At 46.9% G+C, this 19,922-nt stretch overlaps 1 protein-coding gene across 1 annotated transcript; it reads right to left on the minus strand.

Annotated features, from left to right (window-relative positions):
* Nucleotides 1-3,945: 3,945 nt before the first annotated feature.
* Nucleotides 3,946-19,270, minus strand: LOC308395004 (uncharacterized protein; the record flags this gene model as incomplete). The annotated part of the gene is made up of 4 exons (XM_080879655.1): nt 3,946-4,059; nt 16,694-17,185; nt 17,441-18,027; nt 18,376-19,270. 4 exons carry the CDS (start codon nt 19,268-19,270, stop codon nt 3,946-3,948), a joined length of 2,088 nt encoding a protein of 695 aa, XP_080735781.1.
* Nucleotides 19,271-19,922: the final 652 nt, after the last annotated feature.

Raw genomic sequence — 19,922 nt, forward strand, 5'->3', positions numbered from 1 at the left:
TTCTGTTTCCTCCTTTACTTCAGAAGAATTCCTATACCCACTCGAGGGCCTTCTGAAGCAATGTGAATGTAAGCAAATTCTGAGACATTTCCTGAAAAACACGCTCTCATTTTACTGGTCCAAGGTGACATTTTCTTATTTTGTCCAAACAACAGCACAAAACAGTCACACAGGAGGGAGAATTTGAGCAACCCTTACAATCAAAGAGCAGGAATTAGTAGATGTTTGATATGTTTGCTTTACAAATAACTAAACAAGATATTTGTCCGATTGATTTTCTATCAGCGGCATAATTACTGCAGCCCAAAGTATAAACACACATAACTTTAGTCATGCTGTTTGCCTTGTAGCTTATTGTGATTAATCCACAAGCCTAGGCTTTGTGAACAGCCAGTGAGCCACCAAGGTTAATGGATGGCATTTTTTTTATTATTATTAATTTATTCCCCTTGCTAAAATTCCCAGCTGTTTGCTAACCTGCAGTTCATACCTCTTCAGGAGCCTTCACACAGAGTAAAAACACACACAATCCAAGGTTAATTGTTTGTCCATCTCTTGATAAAAACACTGTATTGTATCCTCTTTGGTTTGTGTAAAAAGCTGGCAGGGAAAGGAAGAGCTGTTTGTGCCAGGGGTGATAGGATGGGCACCGGCTCAGGGGACGGAGTGTGAGGGTGTAGAGTGCAGCCAAGGTTGACCTACGAGGCGGGGCAGGAGAATTGGCCCGGGATCTGAGGCTGTGGTGTGAGGACACTGGGGAGCCACTCTATCTGTGGGCATCGAGCCAGCTGTGATCTACTGCATTTCCCTGCCTGACAGGCCAGTGACTCTGCCGAGAGGAGAGAATATGAAGCTAACAACAACAAGTTAACAACGAGGAAAGAGGCAAAGAACAAGAGTTAGAATTTTTAAAAACCTTTTTCTGCCTTTAAAACTGAAATTTTCTGTTACTTTTATGTATCACACTTTTTCTAAATAATAATGATTCTTTAAAATGAAGAATTAAATCACTGGAATATTTTTAACCTCACTCCTTAAACATTTTAAAATCAAAATGAGCAGATTTTGGTGCTTGCAGGTTGATTGAATTGCCATATTGTACAAATATAATAGTTCACCCTCTTATAAGGTTCAGGGCAATTGATTTCTATAACCTGCTTGAAAGTAACCAGACAAACAGGTTGAAATATTGTGGAGTGAGTAGGTGGTCCGTACTTTGCCTTTGCAGGGTTTAAATCAGACTCTTTGACCATGACCTGAGGCCTAAAGACCGACTACCCAGTTTTTCCACCAACCTCTCCAAATGTTGTATGCCTTGCAAATCAGGATCAAGATAACTGCCACAGCTAGACCTTTTGTGCAGCAAATCTGCAGCAAATGTCTGTGGTTGTCCCTTCGTTCTTAAGCCACAGCTTTTTCCCTTTGTTTTCCAGTTGGTTTGTGGTGTTTTTCCTCTCCTGAATCAAAGGCATGGAGATAGTTGGGTGTTTGCGGCGTGATTTCAGCCTAAATAACTTTTCTTCATATCGCAAAAAAGAAAGTGCTTTCAGTTGTTTGTTAACTAGCCTTATGCTTTTTGTGATACTGAAAGATTTGGGCTCTATTACGTGGCATGAGGGCATAACTTGTATAAAAACTGAGAATTTGGTTTTAAAAAAATCAAAAAAAAAAGTTTTTCTTTTCTTTTTTCTATTTTGTCCACACAAGATGAAAGAAAACTGTTTCTACGTGTTAATATTTCATCCTTTGGTCGTCATTTTTAGCTGCATGACTATAGTGATCACAGTCATCATTCTTATATCCTTTTTTCCTTTTTTTTCTATTACGAAATCAAACTGCTACTGTAAACTCTCCATCCTTATAGAGAGAGCAGCATGATGAGTTAATGCAGCATGTTGTGTCCAGGCTCCTTGAGGCCGGGACATAACAGTATCGTCTACACTTTGTCTCTGTCACCCAAAGGAGTAGCTCTTAAATGCACTCCCAGTTACTGCAGCTCACATTATCAGTTCTGCTCAACCACCATCTGCCTTCTGTTTTTCCCCTCCTTTTCTCCACTTTTCTCTCACTTTCCAATTTCCCCTCTCGGCTCTTTTGCCTTCTCTTCTCCCGTCATTCCCCCCCCCCCCCCCCCCCCCCCGTTTCTCTATTTCTCTTCCCTTTCTCCTCGGCCTCTGCTGTCCCCAGGGGGTATGAGACAGGCTGGGAGATTCGCTGTATGTGCCGCTGTGATGGCCTGAGCTCCCTAGTTGAGGAGCCTTTGATGGTGTTGGGGATTATTCATCCTGCTCGTTGGGCCGTATTCGACTGTCACACAGCAGCAGCAGCAGTAGCACATGCATGTACAGACATACATATAAAAATAACTGCAGCAATACTTCCTACTCAGGAATATTTACTTTTTCCATTGGTGCACTTTGATGTTGGCACTGCTGTTGTTAGTCATATATTTATAAAGTTATGATGTTGACTCTGAGCTCATGAAGTCAGTGCAGGCATCATTTACTTGGCGTTAAAGGTTAAACGATGGAAGCAAATGATTTATTTGTTTAAATTTCCTTTTTTTAAAGTAAAAAAGCCAAACATTGTAAAAAATCTGGCAAATGCAAAATTAATTAACTGAAGCGGCACACTCTCATTTTAAAAGCAGTCCTAAACTGCACATGCTGCACAACATCGTACATGTTCGTTATTTGCAAACCAGCATCTTATCACTTTGTAAAATTCAGTCACAGAGAGTGAGCTGCCAACTGCAAATGGGAGTCAAACTGACCCTCAGGTGAGCTGGAAATTATGCAGAAATCTCAGGCTAATGAGTACAATTATGATCGTGGGAAGAAAAACAAGGTGACATACTCTTTTAAAAAACAAATAACCTGTATCCATCTGCACTAGGTTGAATATTAAACGATACTTCTACCTTAAATCTAGACATGAGTATTAACAAAGTGTCTACATCCCAGTAGGTCTGCATATACTGTGAATGCGCTATGCTTTTAAGGTGCGGGTGGGAGGTGCTCCTTCAATGTGAGGAAAAAGAGAATAGTGACATTTTGCAGGATTAAAACTATTTATATTTAATGATGCGAAGCAACTGATGCACCACTGTGTGTGGTTAGGACTGTTGCCTCAGAGCAAGAAGGTTGTGGGTTCAAATCTACCCTGTGTGTGGAGTTCGGATGTTTTCCCTGTGCTTAGGTGGGTTCTTTGCGGGTATGGCTATCTGTTAGCTGGAGAACCTAAATTGGCCTTGTGAAGAGTGAATGGTCATCTGTCTCTGTTAGCCCTGCAACAGTATAGTGACCTGTCAAAGGTGTAAGCTTCCTTGCACCCTATGACGCCTCCAGCCCCTCAGATGGATATTCTGACATCTTTTGGACACAAATTAATCGAATAGATCCTATTACTTGCACTACATTGCCAAATGAAGAATCACACATGTCGCATTCATGTTTGCACAAATCTCGTGAAAATAAAAAAAAGTAAAGTTGCATTCAAATCCTGCGGGTTCTTGTCTAAACAGAATCTGCATCAGTACCTGCTGATTAAACCTGTTGCTTTTCTTTCCTCGGTGAGGGGAACCAAGCTAAGATTAACTTAATGTGCTACCGCTCACGAAAAGGAGGGAGTTCAAATGTCAAGCGTGTGTCTGTGATTTGCTTTCTCTAATCCTTCCTTGAAATGTTTCGGGTGGTGCCTGCTCCTGTCTTGATGGTCATGTTACCTCTGAGTGTTGGTCAGAGGTTAATTTGCGCTGTGTGAACAGGTATGTACTGGTTTGAAGATGTGACTGTAACCAGAGCAAAATTCTCACCTCAACCAAACTCATGTGTGCCAATCTGAGTCTTTCTTTCTTTCTTTCTTTCTTTCTTTCTTTCTTTCTTTCTTTCTTTCTTTCTTTCTTTCTTTCTTTCTGTGTCCCTAGAGGAATTTGAGAGCATCTCCTTAATGATCCTGAATGGTGCTGCAGTGGCAGTATGTGGGCTGCTTGTGTGTGTAGGCGAAGGGAGATGGAGCAGCAGAGCTCCACAGCACCTCATTAGGCCCAGGACTCTCAAGCTGGAGCCACATTAAAGAGAAGCCATGCCTTTTAACATGTGCCGGCTGGTCTCCTCAGCTTGAGCAGCCCCCATCACATTTCAAATGCATCCATACATATACAAAATGTAATGGGAAGAGGGGCTCATTTAGTGCAGTTTGGGGAAATGGTGAGCTATCATTGCTGTTGTGACTTTTGTATTGCTGTGAGCTATTCATTAACACCATCACCAACACTGGTGGAAGGTTTCAGTCATCCTTGTTTTCAGTTTTACACAGTACTGTGCAAGTCTTGAGCCACCCCTCATTTCTTTATATTTTGCTAGGAAAATTGAAAGTATTTGCAGAGATTTACTGAAACATGTAACATAAATGGCACTTCGTTAAAAAAGTTTCTACATTTCCTCAGGAATCATTCTCCAGGCTTCTTAAAGGTTTTTAAAGCTCTTCTTTGGACTTTGGTTGCCTTTTAACCTGTTCTCTGTCACGCCCTGTTGATGTCCAGGATCCGGAGAGGCTTGTCAATGTTCCACTGTGTGTGTTTTTTATTCAGGTATGCTTTTACTACACTGGCATTGTGTTTGGGCTCATTGTCGTGCTAAAAAAATGAGGTTTTTGCCAGACAGATGCTTTCTAGATGGTACTGCATGGTCGATTAACTCTGGTGGTTGTTTTCTGTGTTCATAATTCCATCAGTTTTTACAAGATTTCCAACACCGCTGGCTAAAATGCTGCTCGAAACCATAACAGAGCCTCTGCCGTGTTTTACAGATGGGTGTAGACACTCACAGATGTTTGGATTTATCACTCCATAAGACCTACTGTCACTGATATTCAGTCCAGTTCTTATGTAACGTGGCGTACCTCAGCCTTGCCTGTTTTCCTTCTAAAGAATCATTTTCTGACATCCATCCTTGCACTGAGGCTCTTTCTGATGAGGCTTGAACTGCCAGATGATCACGTCCAGTGTCAGGTCTTTGCTGTAGTTCTTTCTATTTCTTAAAGACGTGACATTGGGATACTGTTTGGAGCAGATACGTTTTTAGGCCTGCCACTTCATGTGTGGTCCTCCACTTGTCCTATTTCCTCACTTTTTTAAAGGATGCACTGTACACCATGCACATGTCAGCTAACAGATCTTTGGGAACCACCTTATTTTCGCAAACTTATTATTTTATGCCTGTCAAACTGTGTTTTCTTTGGCTTTTTCTTGTCAATTAAACTAAAGAAATCAGAACAAAAATGAGTGAAAATGAGTGAAAACTCTGGAAATGTCCAATGAAAAATGTTGAAGGACCTGGAGAACTATTGATCAAGACCACTTAAAAATTACAAGTCAGGCTCAATGAAAGCAAAATATAAAGTGAAGAGAAAACAAAAGCTCTTCTCTTTTTTCTGATTTACTGATATCTCGAGGAGCGGGTGTCTTCAATGATCTGTGACTGTGATCAAAGATATTCAGTGTCTGATGAGCTCAGAATAATCATTTTATTTCAAAATGTATTAAAACAAGAAGAAAAAGAAGAAGAAGTGTCACCAGGAAAACAATGATGGCAGCGATGGATCATCCTCAGATCTTGATTTTCAGCACAGACGCTCCCTTCACCAGCCAGCCAGGCAGGGATCACAAAAATCCACTAAAGCCCTCCACCTTTTCCCACACTTGACAGAAGCAGGGGAAGGTCCTTCTCTCTCTGTGAAGTTGGACTTTTGGAGGCTTCACCGGGTCAGCCTCTTTGTTATCGCTGTCATATTGATGAAGCACTCAGCTCGCAATTGGTTTCGCAGCCCGCCCATATTTTAAGTGGAAAACCCAGCTAAGAGGAGAGAGATTAAGTTGCTCTTAACTGCACAGAAAGAGTAAAAAGACTGTTTGCTAAGGATTGGTTTCCAAATTGCTGTGGGATTTTTTTTTCCGCAATGCATGTGTTTGTTATCTGTGTTTACGATTCAGGCTGGCTTTGCTGTAAACAAGCAACCATGAAAGACAGCGAGAGAGACGCTTGGATGATATGATAAAATGCACATCTCTTTTAAGTGGTGGAATCAATATCCCGTATAATCACAAGCATGAGGGCATTAGAGAGCGATGTTCATCTCTGGTCGGTGAGGACGTACAGTGTGTCATGTTAATGCAGTTTAATTCAATTAGCACTCGCAGGGCGTGCCACAGAATCCCACGGGGAAATTTTGGTGATGGTGTGAAAAGTGAGTAGAGAGGAAGGATCACCAGTTTGAACATGATGACACGATGGTGAGCGTTCGGTGCCATAACAAAGCAACAAACTGAAAACTTTTAATTAAGAGTAAAACAAGGCTGGAGCGAAGAGTGAGAGCAGGCCTGAAAAATGCTTCTTCTTCTTCTTCTTTTTCTTTAGATGGGAGTAATAATTAATATCAGACTTGCAGCGTGTATGTGTTTTTCTCTGGCTGTCAAACAAAGGGCTCATTTTAAAGTTGAAGCTCAAGCAAATTTTGAAAAAAAAAGAAAAAAAAGCAGCTATTGTCGCCAGCCGACACGTTACAAAAATAAAAGCGTGCCACAAAGGAGCGCCCAAAGGTTCTCCCTCTCGAGCGAGTCCCCCCGTCACGAGTGACACAGGCAGTTATTTTCCTATTTTTACTGTATTTCATTTAAATTTCCACTCTGTGTCTTGGAAATGAATATTTGATCTTTTCCCCCTGAACCTGTCACTGATGGGCCTTTGAAGCTGGGAGACACTGCATTGTGTTTGTGACACTGCGGGATATACAGGAGAAAAAGATCAAACTCCTCTGCACAGAGAGAACATGAAAAGGTAAACACTGTGTCCTGGTGGTTTACCTGTTTAGAGACCCTCTTTGTTTCAAATGTTCTGACCACAAATGTTTGGGGGCAACAGTCTTGTTCAGTGTTTGCTTTTCTGGAAATGACTGTCTGCTTTAATGTTTTTTTTTCTTTTTTTTCTTCTTGTTTGGATTGTGTTTGTTCTGCGAATGCTGCTGCAGTTTGCAGAAAAAAAACTTTCCCTGTGTATTCTGTTCACTTTCTTAAGCTTAAGTTTTTCGTGCTTTTAAGGGCACGCGCATGCATGTTTGTGCTTGCATGTGTGTCTGTGTGGTGGCAGTAGCAGTAGCACTGGAGGTCTGTTGCAGGAGCAACTTTTGGAATTCCCCCTTACCTGAGATCAAATAGAAATAAAGATATATGGGCTCTCGCTGCTTTCCAATTAATACTTAACCTGAGATGAAACGTGTCAACAGCAGAGATGGGAACCAGCCAGAGGTTGAAAGAAAGTGTCAAAGACAGAGGAGGGGGGGAGGGGGGGGGTCTGGAATTAGCTGCGTTGGAAATCTTTGGATAGGCTCTCACGCCCATCGGGAACCAATGTAACAAAGTGCGGAGGAAATACAGAAGGTGTGCAGGAAAATTCTGGATTCTATGCTCCTAATTATAGGCCTATGTGGGGAAAAAAGAGAGAGGGAAAACATGATAAGCACGGTCTCATAGAAAAAGTGGAAATTGAGCAGCCTAGTTAGTCATAATTGGCTAATTTTGTTTGTAAGGTCATGATAGCACTTAAAGCCTCTCTGGATCCCTTCCCGCAGAAATGCAACATGCAACACAGGCAGCCCTTTTGTGTGCCAGCGAGCACTGATGTGCTTTCTGTTTCCATGCCAACTCACTTTCATCTTTCATCTTTCTTACCAGCTCATCCTACGCTTCAGATGAATTAGGTTTGTTACAAATTCTTTTGAAGTGCACAGACACACACGCACGTGCAGGCACGCACACACACACACACAACACCCCCTATACCACCCCACTTCAGCGAAACAAAACAAAAACACTGAGGAGCTACAAATGTAAGCCAGTAATCTTGCTCGTTTCGGCTCCTTGGCTAACCAATGGCACCACGGACAGGATATTTCCACTTCATTTCAATTTGGAATACGTCCCTTGCTCCTTCTACCTCTTGGCTTCCATTTTCTGCTGTTGTGAGCTGCTCTGTGCCACACAATTCATTTCCATTATGGAGACAGTCGCTGAGAGGGTTGCATTGTGGGTTAGTAATGATCTTCAATTACACTGATGCCAGTACCTAAGGGGTAAAAAGGAAGGTGGGGGTCTCTTAAGGATCAAAGGTTTGGACCTGAAGAGGACTTCTGTGTCCTTGCAGATGCATTTTCTCAAAATGCTCCGGTGAATTCTGCCTGCGGTCACAGAAAGGCAATTTCCAGGCCCTGGGCTGTATGTGTGTGTGTGTGTGTCAGGAAAAGAGGCGATGGAAAATCTGGTATCAGCTGGAGCCCCGGCCTTTGAGATATCAATGAGAAAATCATCAACTTTCTTTTCTTCTGCTCCTTGATTTTTAACCCTAATCTTGACCTCAGGTTGATTATTATCAAAGCCGCGTTCATTATTTTTTTATCTGCACAATGGATGTACTGACTGCACGAAAAGTGAAAGTAGGCGAGCAAGCAAGATGAAGCACTTTACACAGAGGATCACAAAGATTAAAGAGATGAATCAATAAATAACACAATTTATACACAAACTGACAGACAGATATATACTTGTCTGACTTTAAAGTCCACAGAATCAGGAAACATCAGGTGAGCAGGAAAAGTACTTTACCTCAAAAGCACCAATGCCATTACGACAAAAGTACAGTGACAAAGTTCAACGGAGCATTTTAATGCCTTTCAATTTGTTGTTTTAATCTTATAGGTCATATTTTTATTCGGCAACACTTTACACATCCTAAAATTGCAAGATTGTAATGCTTCTATAATAATTAGAAGTCTTTTAAAAAGGAACAGTGAATTTGATGGTTTTTTATCAACAGATATTAACCCATGCTTTATCCGAAGGCTTGTTTTTACACTTGTTAAAGTGCATATTTGCTCTGTATGCTACCTATCCAGCACCAAAGACAAAGCGGGAACTGAACCGAGTTAGATAGTGCTTTGCTCAGTATATTGTAGCGCTAAAGTTACTGCAAATATTAGATATTTATTAGATTGCCAGAAACACAACTTCAAATAAATATTAATGTTGCCCCACTAGATCTATAAAGCCGAACAACTTGCTTGCAGTTTTCCTGCAACTAACTTCAATCAATGGCAATGTTTTGTTCACATGTTTTGTCACCATAGTCAAGCAGACACATTCAATACTGTGTTAACATTAAAAACAATACTTCTCAAGTCACTTTATGATTATTGAAGACCCCATTTGGAGTAATTAGAGGGTACTTGTTGCTGTAGATTTACAGCACCATACCAGCAAATTCAGATACAACTGATCAAAAGTTCCTTTGAAACAGAGAAGTCATGGATAACAACTACATCAGCAATTAGAAGCCACATAACCAGGAACTTTATTTTGTGGTAATACACACAGGAAATGTCTCACGGTCCACTTTCCCACAATCATCGTTTTAATGTCAGTCTTTACTGTACACATCGATGTAATTTCTGACTACGACCATTTACACAGGACCAGAGCGGATATCCTATTTATCCTATTTATTGGATATTTCTTGAATCAAAACTAATTCTAAAAACAATCCTCGATATACCGTTTATGATACTGCGCAAAATTCTCACACCGTCCTTCTTTTCTTTGTATTTTGTGAGGAAAATGAAAAATACACGGAACCATTTATTAAAACACCTGCAAGCACAAGTGGAAATATAGTATATAAGACAAAAACAAGATGGTGCAAATTTAACAAGACTGCCTTCATTCGTCAATGCAGCCTGAACTCTCTTAATCAAGCTTTCTATTTCTTTAAGTAGTCTTCAGGAATATTTCTCCAGGCTTCTTGAAGGACATTCAAAGCTTTTCTTTGGGTGCTTCTGCCTTTTGTTCCATTTTCTGTCCAGGTGATCCCACACTGGTTCAGTAATGTTGAGGTTTGGGCTCTGGGGAGGCCGATCCATGACTGACAGTGTTCCTTCTTATGTTTTTCTATGCAGGTATAATTCTACTGCCTCTGCAGTGTGTTTGAGATCATTGTCATTCTAAAAAAAAAAATGAAGCTTTTACTAATCAGAGGCTTTCCAGATGGTATTACATGCAGTCTTGACAACATCCCTAATACTACAGCTCCAAACCATGACAGAGCCTCACTCCCTGTTGTCCATATCGTCTCACCACCTTCATACATACTGAGGACAGCCTGAACCAAAAATGTAAAACTTTTCCAAATGATTCTTCTCTCTGTAGCTGGGTTTTCAAGCCTGCCCCTTCACCTTTTGTCCTGCACTTCAGCAGCAACCTCAGATTTTTTAAGCACTCAGTTTACAGTTCTTTAGGAATCACCTGAGCCGTGCAAAAATACTCTTATATCTGTCAAAATGTGTTATCTTTGGCATGTTTTTTCTAGATTCAGCTAAAGAAACTGGAACAAAGCATATGTTTTTGCAAATGTCTAAGAATTTAAAAATTTGTCCTGTCTTCTTCCCCTCATTGCCAACTGGTTCTGAGGTTTCTTCCTATTAAAAGGGAGTTTTTCCTTCCCACTAAGTCCTTGCTCATATGGAGTCATCTGATCGCTGGGATTTTCTCTCTATTATCGTAGGCTCTTTACCTTGTAATATACAGCATGGTGAGTTGACTTTTGCTTTGATTTGGTGCTATATAAATAAAATGGAACATTGATTTTGTTCTCATGAAACTATCTATAGACACAACGCTGGTTTGCCCTTTGAGTGACATATTTTCTTATGCTTAATGAATCATAAATCAGTATGAAGTGGTTTAGCAACAAAAAAATATTCCCCCAAAAATGCTCAGGTACAAGGTCTGGACCAGTGTCTAAGGAAAAGGAAAAAAATCTGAACGCCTATTTTGCAAGACCACTTTTTAAAATGACATGTCTGGTTTCTTGGAACCAAAATACAAAGACATTAGGGACAACTCAGGATTTTTGCATAGTAATATGTATAGTAAGCCCTTTCACCCTTTTTTCTCACATACTGAGCTTTTCCCCTTGCCTTCTCCCAACCTCAGCATCATGCTTCACACAGTTCATTTGAAGTTTTTTGACTCCAGAAAAGACGAAGAAATAAGGATTTTAAGACTGTTCAGATTTCTGTTCCTCACAGAGCAAAGAAGGTTCAAGCTTTGAGTTTTTCAGATCATTGCTAGGGCTAATTTCTTAATGAGCACAACGTGGGGAAATAAAGCAACTGAAGGAGAACGGATCAACAAACATTTCTACACTAAGAAAAAAACCCTCCGTCATTAACTTCATCAATCTGAAAGCAAACACTGACATAACAGTGTGAATCCTGGTTGGGCTTATCGGCCTGAAATGCTTTTATGTGATTTCACTCTACCCATAATTCTCTGCATTTTAGCCTCTAATTATTTTTTGATTTAGAGCATACAGCCAACAAACGGACATGAGGGTAAAGCATAAACGCGACAAAGGATAGATTAAAAAAAACAAAAGCAAAAAGTCACAATGAAGCCACTGCCAAAGTACATCAAAACACACACAAAGAAGATGCGCGTAAACCAGAAAAATGCATGTAGACCCGGACCGACATCGTCTCATTTAACGCTCAATTATGCGTGGCAGTTTGTGACAAAAATTAGAGACACTAAAATTCCTTGGTCAGCCTTTCAAAACTGGGATGCTGTGGTAATTTACTTGATTGGAATACAATTTTGAGGTTCAATTAATTCCAAGCTGATTTGGAATACATTACGGGAAGACTGATTTATTTAGGTTAAGCTTCCATTGGTGCCTGGCGGAAGAGCAAGGAAGCTTTAACAGAATGATATTTCATAGTACACAAGTGAAAAATATTCAAGCCCCCTTGAAAAGGCGTTAAAGGAGCATGAAAGGAGCCAAGGGTGATACTACACCCCTACAACATTTGGTTAATTGGAGATTGGTCACGGGCTGTAATATTTGACTGTAATCTGAAAGGCCTGTGAAAGCAGGAGTGTGCAGTAAAAGAGAGAGAGAGCAAAAGAGAGAGAGAGAGAGAGAGAGAGAGATCAGCACAAGCTGTAAGAAGCAGCCAGTGATAAGATTAAACCCATTCACATCGTATAATGGAAAATGAGCAGCCCTGGCTCCTTTTTATCAGCCTCATTTCTTACGTCGTCTCTCCTCTGGGTTGTTTTCATGTAAATAACTAAATAAGAGAGTCGACAACACATGTGCAACAATACCCGTCCCCTTGCATAACACGCAGTAACACACGTTCACTATGGTTGGGACTACCAGGAGGAATCAGAGGTGGAGAAATAGCACATGAATATCAGCCCTGGCCTTATTTTCGCCCTGTTCCTCTGCGTAACCAAACTGACTCATTATGAACTTCAAAGACACAGATAGGAGTTTTAATTAAGAGAAATGCTAGGGAGCAGTGGAGATAAGTAACACCCCCACCCGCCCGCCCCCTACCCCCGATTCCCCCTTGCTCCCCATCCTTCCCTCCCCTTTCCCCCCACCTCTCAGCGCTCAGACATCATCATTAGGACGGTACAGAGGCTGCCGGTGCGCAGCAGCCAGCCATCATCCCACCGCATGAAACCAAAAGCGCCGTGTGGCTTCTGTGTGGTAATCCTCACATCACAGGTCCTTTGTACTAATGTGGAGTGACACTGTGCATGTTTCAGTGTGCGCATGCAAACATAAACACGGGATTATCTGGCACAAGCAGAAGCAGCAGCACCGGTGCTTTCACTGGAGTCAGTTGTGCTGTAAGTAGAACAGAACCAAGAGGTTTGGAAAAGTATGAAAGTGTGCACGTTCTATCTTTCTATTTTTTGTTGTTTTTTTGCCTTTTTCAGATTATATAACACTGGGAAGGTTATAGATCATCTGTAAAGCCTTTAACCGCAGAGAAATGCTGAGATCAGATCACATCTGTTATTCAATATTAGTATCACAGGCTGGTCAACGTCCAACTGGATCACAGAGCTAAAACTACTGGCCTGTCACACATGAAGAAGTAATTGGAATTTCCCACTTCCAGCTTTTTAAATGTAAATATTTTATTGCGTATTGTCCCCAAAACCCTGTTTCTTTTCTTCAGAGTGTCACAGGGAGTCTGGAACCTTCACGCTGAACAGGTCACAGAGTCTGTCAAAGCTCTAACACAGTCCCAACAACCACACAAGCACTAGGAGAACGTACGACCATGCTATGCTATGAAGCGATGGTCATAACCACCAGGCCTTCCTTCATGGACCATCCATCCATCCATTCTCTGCCGCTTATCCTTTTCAGGGTCGCGGGGGGACACCCAGCTCTCTCAGGGCGAGAGGCAGGGTACACCCTGGACAGATCGCCAGTCTGTCTCAGGGCTAACACACAGACACACACAACCATTCACACCTACATTCACACCTATGGGCAATTTAGAGTTTCCAGTTAACCTATCCCCACTAACTGCATCTCTTTGGACTGTGTGAAGAAGCAAGAGTACCTGGAGAGAACCCACGCAAACATGGGGAGAACACGCAAACTTCACACAGAAACCCTGCCTGATGGTGGACCTGAACTCAGGACCTTCTTGCTGTGAGGCAACAGTGCTAACCACAAACAATTAATAAAAAAGATTAGCAGGTTAGAAGATTGCACGAATTACAATAATAATTACAATAGCCATCAATAATAATCACACAATACTCAGCCAAAAGTACAGCCTGTATGCAAAACAGCAGTATTTATTTTAGAGACTTTCAATGTTAATGATTTTTACAAAGTGATTAAGTGGCTTTGGACCAAACTAATTTAATATAATGATTTTGTTATAAAAGCTCCTGGTGCTGTTTCATCCTCTGGGAGCAGAAATCCAATGCAGAACTGCAGTTCCTTGAATGGCCACTTGAGGCTGGCTCAAATAGTGAGTCAATCCCCATAGTGAACGTTAACACAACCTGGCACAAAAAAGAGAAAAGATCAACACTCTTGGTCTCTAAAGCTGTTTTTAAAAAAATAAAATTATTTCAGATTTATATATTGATCATACTGTGGTTTAAAGTTTACATTACTCACTGGTGGGAATAGCTAGACTTCACTTCTTTTTTTAATTGGACCTCTCAAACATGTGCGACATCTCAGTGACTCAAATGAGCTGAGGTTAAGCCAAGCGTACAGCTTCACGTTTCACCATCCACTCATCCCTGCTAGCAGCCAAACCCCTAAAAATGCACGACCTTAAAGCATACAACTGTACAACTGTACAGTGATTAGCATTCAGCTACAGATACCAAGGTTTTTTCTGACAAGTTGGCCATTTTAACATGGCAGTCTTTGGAGATTTTGGTGTCACTTTGTCATGATACGTTGTGTGGCAGGCAGGAGAAGGACCCAATAGCAAAACTCACAGACACGGGGATGAACTCAAAATCACAGCTTTAATGCTGGAATGGCAGAACATAGGAAATACAAAACTAAACTGGGAAAAGTAAACTAACATACGCGGAGAGACACAGGGAGATCCACACAACATGAGGGAGAACGCGACGCCGAACAGAGGGAGACTCAGACAGAAATACACAGAGGGTAAACGAGGAAAGTGGGCACACACGGGGAACACAGGTGACACTGATAATCATAATGAGACAGGGCAGGGTGAACTGAACATGACATGTACAGGCACAGAGGTTCAGACAGGAGGAGAGGGAGCACGGGGAAACACAGACGTAACAGGCTGGGGAAACATGAAACAACCACAAAGGGAGACGAGGGCTCATAAATACATAGAGGGCACACAGGGGGGAGAGAGCCATGAAGGGAAAACACTTAGGGAACAACACAACAGGGCAACTCAGAAAACATGGCCTAAATAAGGAACAAAATACAAAAATACATGAAAACTAAGAATACTGGGCCCACATGGCCCAGGACCATGACACCACCCCCCCCTAAAGGGCTGGCTCCCGACAGCCCAAACCCGAGAAACAAAAACAGAAAACAACCCACCCAGGGCGGGAGGCGGGGGACCAGGACGGAGGGACCAGAACGGGAAACAAAATAAACAACAGAAAACACGGGAGCACATGACCATAGTCAAAATAAAGTTCAGGGGGCCGACCCAGAGCCCACAGGCACCAGAGTTCACGGGTCACACGGTCGGGGGGCCGACCAGGCAGGTGGCACAGGTGGCAGAGCTGGTCCGGAGGCCGGCCGCGCGGAAGGCAGCGGCGGCGGCGAAGGAGACGACGGAGCAGTTCAGGGGGCCGGCCGCGCGGAAGGCAGCGGCGGCGGCGAAGGAGACGACGGAGCAGTTCAGGGGGCCGGCCGCGCGGAAGGCAGCGGCGGCGGCGAAGGAGACGACGGAGCAGTTCAGGAGGCCGGCCGCGCGGAAGGCAGCGGCGGCGGCGAAGGAGACGACGGAGCAGTTCAGGAGGCCGGCCGCGCGGAAGGCAGCGGCGGCGGCGAAGGAGACGACGGAGCAGTTCAGGAGGCCGGCCGCGCGGAAGGCAGCGGCGGCGGCGAAGGAGACGACGGAGCAGTTCAGGGGGCCGGCCGCGCGGAAGGCAGCGGCGGCGGCTCTCCAGTGTCAGGCGTACTGGCCGAGGCCCGGTGGGCACAGGACCAGTCGAGGCGGGACCAGGCGAAGCACAGGCTGAGGCTGCGGCGGACGAAGGCTCTGAGGCTGCGGCGGACGAAGGCTCTGAGGCTGCGGCGGACGAAGGCTCTGAGGCTGCGGCGGACGAAGGCTCTGAGGCTGCGGCGGACGAAGGCTCTGAGGCTGCGGCGGACGAAGGCTCTGAGGCTGCGGCGGACGAAGGCTCTGAGGCTGCGGCGGACGAAGGCTCTGAGGCTGCGGCGGACGAAGGCTCTGAGGCTGCGGCGGACGAAGGCTCTGAGGCTGCGGAGGACGAAGGCTCTGAGGCTGGGCCAGACGAGGACGAAGACTCTGAGGCTGGGCCAGACGAGGACGAAGACTCTGAGGCTGGGCCAGACGAGGACGAAGACTCTGAGGCTGGGCCAGACGAGGACGAAGACTCTGAGGCTGGGCCAGACGAGGACGAAGACTCTGAGGCTGGGCCAGACGAGGACGAAGACTCTGAGGCTGGGCCAGACGAGGACGAAGACTCTGAGGCTGGGCCAGACGAGGACGAAGACTCTGAGGCTGGGCCAGACGAGGACGAAGACTCTGAGGCTGGGCCAGACGAGGACGAAGACTCTGAGGCTGGGCCAGACGAGGACGAAGACTCTGAGGCTGGGCCAGACGAGGACGAAGACTCTGAGGCTGGGCCAGACGAGGACGAAGACTCTGAGGCTGGGCCAGACGAGGACGAAGACTCTGAGGCTGGGCCAGACGAGGACGAAGACTCTGAGGCTGAAGCCGGAGCCGGACCAGGCGGAGCAGGAGCAGCTGATGCAGAGGCCGGACCGGGCGAGGATGAAGGCTCTGAGGCTGCAGCTGACGAAGCACAGGCTGGAGCTGCAGCTGACGAAGCACAGGCTGGAGCTGCAGCTGACGAAGCACAGGCTGGAGCTGCAGCTGACGAAGCACAGGCCGGAGCTGCAGCTGACGAAGCACAGGCCGGAGCTGCAGCTGACGAAGCACAGGCCGGAGCTGCAGCAGACGAGGACGAAGACTCTGAGGCTGGGCCAGGCGTAGCAGAAGCACAGGCAGATGCAGCCGGACCAGGCGACGACGAGGCGGTCGCAGGTGGCGGCTGGACAGGCTCCTCGGGCCCTCCAGCTGATGCGGCGTGGGGCTGAACGGGCCCCTCGGACCCTCCAGCGGAGACAGGAGGCTGAACGGGCCCCTCGGACCCTCCAGCTGACGAGGCATGAGGCTGGACGGGCCCCTCGGACCCTCCAGCGGAGACGGGAGGCTGAACGGGCCCCTCGGACCCTCCAGCTGACGAGGCATGAGGCTGGACGGGCCCCTCGGACCCTCCAGCTGACGAGGCATGAGGCTGGACGGGCCCCTCGGACCCTCCAGCGGAGACAGGAGGCTGAACGGGCCCCTCGGACCCTCCAGCCGACGAGGCATGAGGCTGAACGGGCCCCTCGGACCCTCCAGCTGACGAGGTAGATGGCGGCGTGGGAGCCGCGGAGTCCTGGATGAGCTCATCCGAGCTCCCAGCAGGAGCTGATGCAGAGCCAGAGAGATTTGAGACCCCTGGCTGGATGTTAAGCTGACCAGCGGACCGTACTGCTATCGGGGACTGGGCTACAGGAGCTACTGGGGCCTGCGCTACAGGCGGCACTGGAGCTACTGGGACCTGCGCTACAGGCGGCACTGGAGCTACTGGGACCTGCGCTACAGGCGGCACTGGAGCTACTGGGACCTGCGCTACAGGCGGCACTGGAGCTACTGGGACCTGCGCTACAGGCGGCACTGGAGCTACTGGGACCTGCGCTACAGGCGGCACTGGAGCTACTGGGACCTGCGCTACAGGCGGCACTGGAGCTACTGGGACCTGCGCTACAGGCGGCACTGGAGCTACTGGGGCCTGCGCTACAGGCGGCACTGGAGCTACTGGGGCCTGCGCTACAGGCGGCACTGGAGCTACTGGGGCCTGCGCTACAGGCGGCACTGGAGCTACTGGGGCCTGCGCTACAGGCGGCACTGGAGCTACTGGGGCCTGCGCTACAGGCGGCACTGGAGCTACTGGAGACTGAACTGGGGGTGACACTGGAGACCCAGGTGACACTGGTGTACTGGGGTGAAGGCAGCGAGGATGCAGTCTCTCTCTTAAGGGAGGATCGAATGATTTAGCGATAAATCTTGACGGGAAAAGATGCCGATGCTGAAAATACCAGGCAGCGGGGGCTTCCAGGAGGGTAGCCGACTGAGCTGTGAAGGGCTGCGAGGGGGCTAACTGAACTGAGGGTGGCTGCGAGGGAGCTAACTGAACTGAGGGTGGCTGCGAGGGAGCTAACTGAACTGAGGGTGGCTGCGAGGGAGCTAACTGAACTGAGGGTGGCTGCGAGGGAGCTAACTGAACTGAGGGTGGCTGCGAGGGAGCTAACTGAACTGAGGGTGGCTGCGAGGGAGCTGACTGAACTGAGGGTGGCTGCGAGGGAGCTGACTGAACTGAGGGTGGCTGCGAGGGAGCTGACTGAACTGAGGGTGGCTGCGAGGGAGCTGACTGAACTGAGGGTGGCTGCGAGGGAGCTGACTGAACTGAGGGTGGCAGCGAGGGAGCTGACTGAACTGAGGGTGGCTGCGAGGGAGCTGACTGAACTGAGGGTGGCTGCGAGGGAGCTGACTGAACTGAGGGTGGCTGCGAGGGAGCTGACTGAACTGAGGGTGGCTGCGAGGGAGCTGACTGAACTGAGGGTGGCTGCGAGGGAGCTGACTGAACTGAGGGTGGCTGCGAGGGAGCTGACTGAACTGAGGGTGGCTGCGGACCCTGGCGGCTCCGAGGGCCCCCGAGAGCCAGGCGTGTTCCCCGAAAGATGTGCTGACAATCGGGGGTAGGCCACGGCTTTCTCCGGAGCTCCTCCTCTACGTGGGTGCAAGCTGCTTGCTGCTGCTCACTGAGACCGGGCTCCATGATTTCCGGAGTTAATGCGGTGCCACGGCGGCGCCGGCGCCGCCCCCTTCTGGTAGCTGGCGCGATGGGGGCTGATGGCACAAATGCAGGGGGTGATGTAGCGGCGATCTCCCGGTCGTCCGCCCACATCCTTGCCAGAAATGAGGCAGGCGAAGTAAAGTCTAAGTGGATTGGAGACGGCGAGCGGCTGGTAGGCTGTGCAGCAGGTGAGAGGTCCTGCTCCGAGATGAGCCAGGGCTTCCACCGGAGCTCGTCCTCCCGATAAGCCCGCAACACCTGCTGCCGCTCCTCCTCACCGAAGTCAACAGCCTCGGGCATCTCCGTGCAGGCAGGCGGTGGCGAAGATGCGGAAGCTGATGAAGTGTGAGCCAATGGTGTGTCCGTGGTGAGCCTCACCGTTCCGACTCTGACCGCCACTGGCTCATGAGGCGGCGGGGCAACGGCGCGATGGCACGGCTCTGGTGAAGGTGCACGCCCACCGGGCCGCTGCTGCTGCGGACGGAGTCGGAGAGCGGAGACGAGAAGGTCGCTGACGAGGGGGTGCAGCGTCTCCCATAACCAGGGGAACACAGACACGCACACCCCTACCTGGCGGGCGAACTCCTCCCGTTCCTCCTCACTGGAACAGTGCAGCCACTTGTCGCATAGCGACTCCACTGTCCGGACAATCTCCAGTCTTTGTGTCGCTGGGTCCGGCATGGTCGCGTCGTACTGTCGGTCCGCGGAGGGGTTGTGAACTGCTGGGTCCATGTTGTGGTCGCGTTCTTCTGTCATGATACGTTGTGTGGCAGGCAGGAGAAGGACCCAATAGCAAAACTCACAGACACGGGGATGAACTCAAAATCACAGCTTTAATGCTGGAATGGCAGAACATAGGAAATACAAAACTAAACTGGGAAAAGTAAACTAACATACGCGGAGAGACACAGGGAGATCCACACAACATGAGGGAGAACGCGACGCCGAACAGAGGGAGACTCAGACAGAAATACACAGAGGGTAAACGAGGAAAGTGGGCACACACGGGGAACACAGGTGACACTGATAATCATAATGAGACAGGGCAGGGTGAACTGAACATGACATGTACAGGCACAGAGGTTCAGACAGGAGGAGAGGGAGCACGGGGAAACACAGACGTAACAGGCTGGGGAAACATGAAACAACCACAAAGGGAGACGAGGGCTCATAAATACATAGAGGGCACACAGGGGGGAGAGAGCCATGAAGGGAAAACACTTAGGGAACAACACAACAGGGCAACTCAGAAAACATGGCCTAAATAAGGAACAAAATACAAAAATACATGAAAACTAAGAATACTGGGCCCACATGGCCCAGGACCATGACACACTTCTTCAAACTGTAGTTTGTTTATATTCATTTTTTCAGCAAGACTTGT

This window comes from Rhamphochromis sp. 'chilingali', assembly GCF_963969265.1.
Source record: "Rhamphochromis sp. 'chilingali' genome assembly, chromosome: 4".
Classification (NCBI taxonomy): Eukaryota; Metazoa; Chordata; class Actinopteri; order Cichliformes; family Cichlidae; genus Rhamphochromis; species Rhamphochromis sp. 'chilingali'.